This window comes from Pangasianodon hypophthalmus, chromosome 2 (genome assembly GCF_027358585.1).
Source record: "Pangasianodon hypophthalmus isolate fPanHyp1 chromosome 2, fPanHyp1.pri, whole genome shotgun sequence".
NCBI lineage: Eukaryota > Metazoa > Chordata > Actinopteri > Siluriformes > Pangasiidae > Pangasianodon > Pangasianodon hypophthalmus.
In genome coordinates, this window is record NC_069711.1 from 32,112,810 (window position 1) to 32,124,174 (window position 11,365).

An 11,365-nucleotide genomic window follows, 5' to 3' on the forward strand; every position below is an offset into this window, starting at 1 on the left:
ACGTGTTGTATCTTGCTACTGACCATGCTGCTGTAACACAAGAATTTCCCTCATGGGATCAAAAAAGTCTATCCATCCATCCATCCATCCATCCATCCATCCATCCATCCATCCATCTATCTATCTATCTATCTATCTATCTATCTATCTATCTATCTATCTATCTATCTATCTATCTATCTATCTATCTATCATCCATGTTCAGTAAGTGGTCAGGATCATGATGGATCTGGAGCCTATCCTGGAAATATACAAGAAATTGTGTGTGTGTGTGTGTGTGTGTGTGTTTAATCAGCTTCTGTTTTTAAATACATAAAAGTAGCACACTGTAATGTTGCACATTTATTGCATAATTTAAGAAACACCTGGTTATACATGAACAAGAACGTTCACAGATTCTGGAAGAGGCTTTTTTCTCCAGTTCACATAATCTTATACCTGGGTGCATATTTATATCACAAAATTGATATAATTGCTTAAATGTTCATGAACAACAGTTTTTACAGCACTGAACGCGTGCAAAATCAGATAAGTGAAAGTTGGACAGTAGGGAAGCAGCCATTTTATGAACAGATCAATCACAGTAACACAATAGATCAGTGTCTTTTCATCACATTTTTTTCAGCACTGAGAATTTCAACTGTAGCATACAGAAAACAACCCTGATGAGACGAAGTATCAAAAAGTACCCCATGATTACAAATCCAAAATTCAAATTGCATACTTCCTCATTTAAGTATACAAACCTACTGCATTTGTACTGCATATAAACACAACAAAATCTCAGATCTGTAACATTTAATCAGAAAGAGAGCACCGTATCAGACATTTTCTAATGTCACATACCTGCAGGTTTTTCAAAGTAAGTGTGCACATACTGAGAATCATATTTTGCATGAATTTCGTGCTATGATGCATGACATTAAGTTTGGAAAACTCAGAGTTTTATACAATCAGACGGCCAGTACGGTTTCAGACTTGATCTCAAACGTCACATAATTCTATATGGTCAGGAGACTGTCACTCATTATTAAACATGACTATGTATTACATGTTCATCATCAATTTCTGCCACACAGCAAATTCAGTGGCACCCAAAATTGCAGGACGTTTGCCTTAACCATCACCTGAACTCGAGTAAAGGAAATTTATTGAACACCATTTGTGTCTTTTTTTTTTTTTTTTTTTACAAAACATTTTCATGCTAACACAATGGCATCACCGAACACTGCTGTCAAAAAATCCTGAAAGGTTTATTAATAAAAGGAGTGTGGATTCTCCTTTACCTTTGGCACACCATGCAAAAGAACAGAATTTCTGTTGGAAGAAGAAACAATTCAGTTGAATATGTCACACTGCATGTGGTGGCGTCCCGGTTGCTTCATCTGAGAAACGACACAACTGCGCGTTGTCACAGAAACAAATCTGACACGTGACTTGTTCAATGACTCCGCCCTCCTGCAGCCAAGCCCCATACAACAAGGCGGTGCCTCTGTCTCTGACCACGCCTACACGCAGTAGCCAATCGACAAGCTCACTGCCCAGGAAGCAACCAGCAGCACACCTGTCAATCAAAGCAAGGATTCACCCACAGATCCCGAGAGAGATTCGGCTGAACCACTGAGAGAGGGAGAAAAAGAGGAAATAAGAGACAAAAGATGGAAGGAGTGATGTTTTATAAAGTCCATGCACAGGGTGAGAGAAAACAAGGGTAAAAAAGACATGCATTATTGTTCATGACGATAAAAATGAGCAAACTTAATAAATGCAATAATGCATTTATTGATTTCTGTGTGGCCCGAAAGATGACCCGGAAATTAAAGAGGTAAACCATGAAGCACGTGGAGAAGAAGAGACTAAATCCGGAATACTTAATGAACTCACTTTGTTTGGAATATTTTCTCACATGTATACAAACCTTCTCTTGTGTACAATGTCCTGCACACACTGATTTTTATGGTAGCGGACGAACTGCGTGCAAGTCAGCCGTATCTCTTCAGGAACGGTGGATGGAGCTCTACTAGTTTCCTGCCCTCCACCCAACAGTGCTGCCAGCCTACACACACACACACACACACACACACACACACAAAATCATCCACAATCCACATAAAACATAACACATTATTCCTTATTACATTACTACTTAATTAATGTTGACATGGTTTGTGTTTGTGTTGCCATGGTAACCTTTTCACCACCCACCTCTTTTTAAACGGTAAAATGATGAGATGCTCATCCAGCCCGAACATCCCGAAAGATATTAAACCCTGCTCAAGAAGTTTAGTAATTAGTAATTACTCCTAATGTTTCAACCGAAGCAATACTTATATTTACGTTCTGTGGAATGTGTGTGTGTGTGTACCTGTCCATAATTGGCCACAGCACAGAAGAACTGCAGCTCAAGGTAAAGCCGTCCAGGATCGCTGTTTAAAAGCCACCAGAGGCAGCTGGACAGGTTCTACACTCCAGAAGAGAAACTGGAGGTCATCTTTTCACAGAATTCACTTTGTCATTTTGCTTTTGAACTGTTTTTACTATTAGAAATATATTATTAACAATATATTGATGTCCATCAATGTAGTGACTTGCTACCCTTTTCAGTTATATTGTCCCTACAATTTGTATCCTGCAACAAGACAACTATCCAGAATATAATGCAAATTCAACATAAAAACAGGCTGCAAACAACCGAACACAGGTTTGTCATGACATTCTCTGTCTTCAGTCCTAATCTGCAGATAAACCGATAAAAAGTATGGTTCTTTAATACATGAAAAATTTTAATCTTTGGTAAATTGCTGTGGTATAAGTGGAATAAACCACTTCAAGACATGCTGTTATTGGAAAATAATCAACTTCATGGTGGTAACAGTAACTCTGCATCATCACACCATGTTGTAATTGATGATTTTCCTATAATCGCATGCCCCCAAGTGTTTTATTCCTAACTTATCACTACTGATTAGTCACTCAGACATGTCTGACACTTTAGCAAGGAATGACTCTTATTTGAGAAAGGTGACAATACTGTAAAAAAATGTTTGTTGAAATAAAAAGAGCTGTGTGTGTGTGTGTGTGTGCCAGAACTCACTGCGAGCAGACTGACAATGAGCAGCAGACAGAGTAGTACATGACGTGTCACCTGTCTCTCCTCCTGCACACGAGCGCAAGTGGATGCTTCAGTCAGTGCTACACCTGATGGAGAATCTACAGTTACTGCACACACACACACACACACCCACACCCACACACACACACACACACACAGACACAATGATAGCTCACAAAACTCCACACTGTAACAGCAAAGGGTGTAAATATTCACACATCAACACACAGATCATGTTGAACTCTCACTCTACATGTATTAATCTTGCCTGTTGGTGGTGCTGGTGTGTCGCTCAGACGGTCTGCTCTTGTATCAAGCATGAGGTCATTCTGACCTGAACACACACACACACACACACACACATTGCACTACTTTACAAAAAAAAACCCATCATTTTTTCTAACTCTGGGTACCACACTGGTAGCTTATGTACAATTACCACAAATAAGAAGTGTAAGGGTATGTTTTCACAGATGTGTGGTGTTTATTCTGTTTGAACAGAACCATGGTGTGTTCTCCTCCTCAGTGCGGTTCTTTAGGCAGGTGACAACACAGCAATCACACTCTGGTGAGAACCAAAACAATTGGTCCGAGAATGTCTGAGCGAGGTGTTTCGCTCGATCGGCTTCCAAGTGAACTCTAGCGAGAAAGTGATGTGACTGTGAATCAAACTGCAGGAAGTGAAAGCAAACACACCATGGAGAAACTGTTTTAACTGTAGTATTTCTGACCAGTGAATGAAAGAGTTTTATAAGTATGTGTTCAGTCCTACGTATCCCTCAGCCACCTTTTTTGGTTTTTGGTTCCTTTAATTATGAACATACAAACTTATATGTGTTTAGACTTTTTTATATGTGTTGACCTCTTGACTTTTTGTTGAAATAGTCACAGAGATCTGTAACGTCTGCCCCTCACCCCGGCCACAACCTGTTTGCACTCCTCCCTTCAGGCAGACGTTACAGATCTCTGTGCACTAGAACATCTAGGCATAAAAACAATTTTTTTCCCCATGCCATCTCCAGCTTAAACAGCTAACACAGGAATCATTACCTGTGTTTTTTGTAATTCATTTCTGTAATTCATCCTCCATCTCTAATTACTGCCTCTTTCTCAAGTATTATGTAAATACATATGCATATCTCTTTATTTATACAGCTGTACATAGAGTAAATAATGCATAAATCTGTACATAAAACTTCTGTTCCAGATTCATACACATTATTATTTTTTTATTGTTAAGTCTTACTATATAAATATTTTCTGTTCTCATGTAAGATATGTATGTATGTATGCATGTATGTACCAAGAGCACCTTAAAAAACCACAACAAATTCCTTGTGTGTCTGCGCACACACTTGGCAAATAAAGCTAATTCCGATTCTGATTCTGATTATGAAATTATATTATATATCTGCTTATTTTGGTCACATAAGGAGTTCAACAACTGCCCTTAGGCTGGTCTGTGGTAACACATTACAGACGTTGTGGGTAGAGATTAGGTGGAAAAATGTGGGAGTATTCCTTTAATGTGTACATGCACCTCTGTTCGTACTGCTGTGTGATGGCGTGAACTCGGCTGAGCCGTGATCCTCGGGGCGAGCCGGGATTCTGACGTCCTCTGTGGTGCCCAGCATCGAGCTCTGCTCCAGGATCTGATAATTCTGCTCTTCCTGAGAACCCTGACTGAGGCCCATCAGAGACACTCCGCCAAGAAGGATGCTACAGCTTAAAACCACAGCGCTGCTGATGATCTGAGAGAGAGAGAGAGAGAGAGATTGAGAGAGATGATAGGAGACAAGCACAAAGAAAGAGACAGACAGAGACATAGAGATAGATATAGCGAGAGAGACACAGAGCATGATACAGAAAGAGACACAGTGAGAGAAAGAGGGAGAGAGAGAGACAGATACAGAAAGAGAAATGTAGTGCGAGAGAGACAAATACAGAGAGAGAGAGAGAGACATAGAGAGAGAGAGAGAGAGTTAGACACAGATAGAGGCGTAAAGAGAGAAAGATGTAGAGAAAGAAAGACAGAGAGAGAAAGATATAGAGAAAGAGAGAAAGACAGAGAGAGAGTGACACGGAGAGAGACAAAGACAAAGAGAGAGAAAGAGCGACAAAGATAAATAGAGACAGACAGAAAAAGAGAGCAAGTGAAAAATAAATAACAGACAAAGCAATAGACAGAGGAGTAACGCTTTCGCATTTTAACTCTGATGCAGATAAAGTGAAAATAATGCAAGGTGTGTTAAGGTGAGTCAAATAGTGATTTACAAAACCAACAAAAAGTCAAACTGCAGCACAAAATGAACGACATACCTGCCACTTGCCGTAGAAGAAAGCGGCGTCAGCGGTGTCGCTCACTCTCTCACCAGCCGCAAGCAACAAGCCCACAATCAGAAACGGCAGCCTGTAAAACACACACACACACACACACACACACACAGGCTGCATGTAGTTATCAATCATGTAAAGTGTTATACATTATGGCAGCATGCAGCATCACACATGCAGCATCACACACACACACACACACACACACTCGCTCTTACCCCCAGCCAAGGAGGATAAAGACGACGGGTGGAACTTTGAGCTGTTCGTTCTTCTTCAGCAGAGCGAGAGAGAACGCCAACAAACCTACAACACAACACATGATCTACGCAACTGCACAATACGGCACAGCACAGACTGATCACAAGTCCAAACAAAAACAACGTGATCAGTAGTCATGAACAGTGTGAAGGCATCAGTTTCTTCGTTTTATACATAATATAAACTCCCCACGAGTGCAACACAGTGATGAAAGGAACATGGAATTGCATTCATTTCCAAAGTCAGAGTTTATTTCATAAAAAAAAGCAATCCCTTGCTGATTATTTTGATTATTATTATATTATTCCCACTGAAGGGGATAACGCAACACAAGAGCATGCAATGAACGTCTTGCTTTTCTGTCTATAACGTTGTCCTTGTGTCACAAATGAAAAGCAATAGCATCTGTATTACGCATTTCATTCACATCTGGCACAGAATCTTTTCCAGAGTATTGAGAAGGAACAAATTTGTACTAAACAAATGTTTAATATTAAGTCCTGAATATTAAATTCCAGATTACTAAACAAACTATGACTAAATGTATGAAATGAATGAAAGAGTCATCTCATGGCAATACACGCCGTCTAACTCAAAAGTCATCAGTGATGCAGTACACACAGATCATAACAGTTCAGATTTTGTTTAGTTTTATACTAAACAGCTGGCATTGTTTGCTCAGGATTTCAGCAGTAGATATGGGGAGTAAGTCAGTAACTGAGAATGCCAACAAGCCTCCAGGAAAATATAGCTACCATATTCTGCTAGAGTAATGTAAGAATCTTCAGAAATATACATCTTAGAAAGTTAGCCAAAGAGTCATGAGTCAGAATCATTAACTCAGTTCTAAGCCAAAAGAAATCGTGATAGATAGACTCAGAGAAAAGTGTTGTTAATACTAATGATTCTCCAATAATTAAATATAAAGCTAAATATTTGTCTAATGTGCCAAATATGTAATATATATATATATATATATATATATATATATATATACACACATATGTATGTATACACACACAGTCAGGACCATAAGTATTTACACAATTTTGGTAATTTTGCCTCTGTACACCAACGCAACAGATTTGAAATGACGCAATGAGGATGTTGTTGAAGTGTAGACTTTCAGCTTTAATTCAAAGGGTTTAACAAAAATATTGCATTAACCGTTTAGGAATTACAGCCATTTTTTTTTACAGATTGCTTCATTTCAAATCCATTGTGGTGGAGTACAGAGGCAAAATGACCAAAATTGTGTAACATATATATATATATATATATATATATATATATATATATATATATGGACAGTTAGTTTTGGTCATTTTGCCTCACACATATATATATATGAGATCATATTCATAAAATAAACCTTTGTTGTAATCATAAGGGAACACATTATTTTTTTCACTGGAATGGATCCCTGGCTATAAATCTTGCAAACTCCTGGTCAACAAAAAAATCCCTATGCACACACGTGTGTTTGTGTTACCTGTCCAAACGTAGGTGCTATACAGAGCTCCATAGAGGAATATGAAAGTGAGGATCTGTCCCAGTACATTCTCCTGCTGAACCACAAACTTCCACAAGCTCATCGACACACACACCAAGAGCTGCAAGAGCAAACACACACACACACACACACACACACACACACACACTGTATGAAAATGACAGGGGGTAGTAAGGAGGAGATGCAGGGAAGCTGTGCATGGCTGTGTTCACCTACCTGAGCGAGGAAAAGGTTTGTTGTGAACATATGAGGCAACCTCTTGAACTTCTTGCTGAGCACCATGACGGCAACGGTCCACACCTATCACACCAATTCATTCCCCACAAACACACACACACACACACACACAAAATGGAGGACTTCAGCACAAGCAAGAGTGTGGAATTTCAGTGGTTCTGATTACTAATCCTCTTAAAGTTCTTATACACTGCATCTATGGTTAAACACGTCCACATTTTCTATGTAACAGCAAACTGACCCCCATTTTAATCTCCTTTACCTTCAACCAAAACATTTTAAATCCGTCCTAAGTATCTTTGCACACCAGGCTTCTGGTACAGATGAAATTTTAGTTTTTCTGAACCTTGCACTCAGTGAGGTAAAGCAGCTTTAAATTCACTGGGACAAAGCCGAAAGCACTGCACTCACTGCTTCACCCCCTAACACACACACACACACACACACACACACACCAGTGCGATGATGCTGATGATGCTGATGTTAAAGCTGACATCCTGCAGCTCGGAGATCAGGTGCGTTGCCTCCATCCAGGGGATGGAGAGTAACCACGCCGAAAGGTACATGATGGGCGCAGACAGTAACGTGCTGATAACCATACCGGAGGTCACCTACACACACACACACACACACACACACACAAAATACAAATCCAGACATTTACATTTAGAAAAGGCTTACACTTCCTGAAGTACTTAAAATATTTCTCTTAGTCAGAAGAGAGAAAGAAATTATCCCTTTTTTGCATAATTTTGATTTATAATGTACATTTATTTGTTTATTAAGTGTCTATTCATAATTTTAAAAAAGACTAATCGGCAACCTAATACACGTGAATGCAGTTTATATAGAGTTGTATTTACAAATACAAATGTATTGTTCTTATTTCTCTGCCATTTAGATAATCCCTCTGGAAATATCACTCTTTGTGATAGTGCGTCTTCGTTATATATTTCACATGACACATCTGTAACCATAAAAGGATAAAAATATGATGTGTTAGTCTTTATTAAACAAAAATTTGTAATTATTGGTGGTTATAGGAAAATCATCACCTCCCGAGTGGCATCAGGTTACATTACACTACCCGGTCGCTGACTAACACCACACTCCTAAGTGTTTCATCGCTTACATATTATATGGAATTTGCTTGTTTGTTTTGTGTCTCGTAACAGTGTATAAGTGTAAAACTCACCACCTCCAGCTGCATGTTATACTGACTGGCGTAAATGGCCACGCTGGGTGCAGTGGGGAAGATGCCGTACAGGAAGGCGTAGTCCGACAGACTAGTGTGGTTCACAGAACTGGAGTTGCCTGCGTCCAACAGCTCCAACATGTCTTTACATATCAACGGCATCAACAGACTGGAGCAAACACAGACACACAAATTCAAAGACGACACACAATCAAACACACAAAAGTACTGCAAGGTCACACTGCAGATTAAGTATCAGAAAAAAAAAAAACAGTAGGTGTGGCTTGACTGGTGGCACTTAGCTAGCGCAATGACCGTAAGTGAAAAATCTCAGCTGCTTAGTGTAGATTTGGACCTAAGAACTGCTGCTGTGATCATAAAGACTCTCCTGTCTTAATGCTCATCCTAGGACATTGCTTTTCTTCTCAATACTAGGTCAAGTTAAATTCTACACTTTTTCATGTTGTCTGGTCTCAACTGCTTCACTTTGCCCCGTATGGCCTAAATCACCAACTCGTATTGCAAATTAACCACTGTCCGATTAGACCGTGCTGAAATAACCTCAAGGCCCCACTTGTAACTCGATACATATATTTACACTCACAGCTACACACTCACAGTTTAGCCGTGAGGAGTAAAATGAGGGTGACCCCTGTTGAGCGGGTAACTCTACCCATCTGCCCCACCATCGTCAAGCCCAGGTAAAAGAGCGCCGCCCCTCCGAACGAGTCTGCCAATCCATCCACAAACTCCCCTAGCAACAGCGGGACACGCCCACCAAACAGGAAGTGAGAGACAATCCCGATAAGAACCATGAACACGATCGGATTCATAACCACCTAGGGAGCACAAAAAAAACAACAACATATGAGACATATGAACACATATTTTTGTTTAATTATTCAGAAATCGGTGGCTCATAGACACAAACATACACGTAGAAGGACAGTAGAGACGATGTGCAGCTTGCTGTGGTTGTGGTCTGGGCTTTGCCTCCAACGCTGGAGCTCACACAGAGCGAAGCCCACCGGATTCAGCAGCATCAGAGACACCGGAGCCACCAAATACAGGTACTGTGTATAGTCAGGGTGAGAACTACGGTACAGAGCATCCACTGAGGGAGAAGAAGGTGAAAAGAAAGAGCGGAAACAGAGAGAAGGATTAAATGATGAAGAATTACAGTATGGATGTGCGAGAGTGATGTTTGACGCTCACCTATCGGATATCCCAGTGCAAAGTCATTACTCTGCGTGGCGAAGATGGCAAACAACCCCGCTTTCCCAAACCTACCCTCCGGACCCGCCACCAGCAGCGTGAGGACACACACCAGCAGAAACACACACACCTTGGCGATCAGCACGCTCCACAGGAACGACCAGACCACGTCGCTGAACTGGAGCTGCACCATGTTCCTAAAGAGCAGCGCCGGAAGCGCAAAGCATGACACGAAGCTGCCCAGGCTCCTGGCCTGTCCCACGCTGATGATCTCACTGCGACCTGCCACGTAGCCACACAGAATGATGCCGAAACACTCGAGCAGCGCCGGGAACAGTCTGTCGATGGACATGGCCGGCGCTGACAGAGGATTGTGGGTAATGTTTTGGCCATGAATGGTGACATAATGACCTCCTTCCATGATGGCATCAGAGACACTGACAGGTTGTCTAATAGAGGAGACATGTTTGTTATTGGGGGAAAACTATAAATACATCCCATTTTCACACTCTAGATCATACTTATCAACCTAAACCTATACATATGATAATTATTCTCTCTTTAAGATTTAAGACATGACTTAATGTATTAATGGACTGAAAACTCATAAATATACAAATACACATGTATTCTTACACGTGACAGCGCAATAAAATTTATTTTATAGATTATTTATTGTGCACACTCCAAACTAGTACACTGGTAAGTTATCTGATAATTAGCTAGTTAGCTAAAAATAGTAATTCCTGGTTGATTTCAGGAAGCTGAAGCTGTAGCTTATACATTTACTCAATATAACGACGGAAGTAATGTTACGACATGGTTTATATACGTACCTTCATGAAACAGCGTATATTATTTTCATTTAAAGCATTATGAGAACATCTTGTACTCAGTAAACGTGCAAATTTTCCTCACTATACGTCCTTATTATGCCCGCTAGCCGCGAATGTATCGCTTTTTAGCCATCTTTACTATTTTGGTCACCGTTATATATATCCAGCGCCTGGTCGCTGATTGATTGACAGTCCGCGTAGCCTATAAGAATGCGTCTAACACCTAGCCCCACCCACTCTCTTCAACTATTGGTTGTCTGACGTAAGCATAGCTTTCTGAGTGTGGTTGGTCGAGGATGATTTAGGCTGAGTATAACATAATAATAAACTATATTTTATATAAATATCAAATGTCCTTTTGGCTTTAATACATTTTTTAATTTATATCGGAGTACTATACTTTATCACCTCCCTAAGAAATGTAAAATTTGGTTTGTAATCAGTCCTCCTTTATCTCTTCTAAAGCACTATAATATTAGATTATCCATATTTATTACAAATATAAATAAAATATTTATTTTCCATCAATTTTATTTGTAAATCAAGAGTTCTCAATTTGTTTTACAGCTAATAACACCTACATTTGTTATAAAAAATTGTTAAATCACCCCAATTAAAATATTAGCTGAGTTAATTACATATGTGAAAAAATATTTTGGCTAATT

The 11,365-nt window shown here is 39.8% G+C and overlaps 1 protein-coding gene across 6 annotated transcripts; it reads right to left on the reverse strand.

The window, feature by feature from the left end:
• Positions 1 to 329: 329 nt before the first annotated feature.
• Positions 330 to 10,900, reverse strand: gpr155b (G protein-coupled receptor 155b). 6 transcript variants are annotated; one of them, XM_026933446.3, is made up of 17 exons: positions 10,701 to 10,900; positions 9,865 to 10,313; positions 9,585 to 9,763; positions 9,268 to 9,488; positions 8,650 to 8,818; positions 7,910 to 8,065; positions 7,434 to 7,517; positions 7,197 to 7,317; positions 5,665 to 5,749; positions 5,432 to 5,522; positions 4,665 to 4,863; positions 3,381 to 3,446; positions 3,095 to 3,198; positions 2,366 to 2,461; positions 2,206 to 2,270; positions 1,919 to 2,056; positions 330 to 1,564 (listed from the first exon to the last, which is right to left on the reverse strand). In XM_026933446.3, the coding sequence occupies exons 2-17, from the start codon at positions 10,283 to 10,285 to the stop codon at positions 1,351 to 1,353; spliced, it is 2,409 nt and encodes an 802-aa protein (XP_026789247.3). In that variant the 5' UTR covers positions 10,286 to 10,313; positions 10,701 to 10,900; the 3' UTR covers positions 330 to 1,350. The 6 variants fall into 6 exon arrangements, with proteins under 6 accessions (XP_026789247.3, XP_034155276.2, XP_026789245.3 ...); XM_034299385.2 differs by having other exon boundaries at positions 3,095 to 3,219; positions 3,366 to 3,446; XM_026933444.3 differs by having other exon boundaries at positions 3,095 to 3,219; positions 10,701 to 10,899.
• Positions 10,901 to 11,365: the final 465 nt, after the last annotated feature.

Excerpts from the sequence above, each read along its gene's own strand:
- gpr155b (XM_034299381.2), bottom strand. The coding sequence starts at position 10,285 with ATGGAAGGAGGTCATTATGTCACCATTCATGGCCAAAACATTACCCAC. Across the intron at positions 5,523-5,664 it reads TTTATCCTCCTTGGCTGGGG|GCTGCCGTTTCTGATTGTGG; the intron begins GTAAGAGCGAGT and ends TGTGTTTTACAG. Across the intron at positions 1,565-1,918 it reads GACATTGTACACAAGAGAAG|GTGTGCTGCTGGTTGCTTCC; the intron begins GTTTGTATACAT and ends TTTGATTGACAG.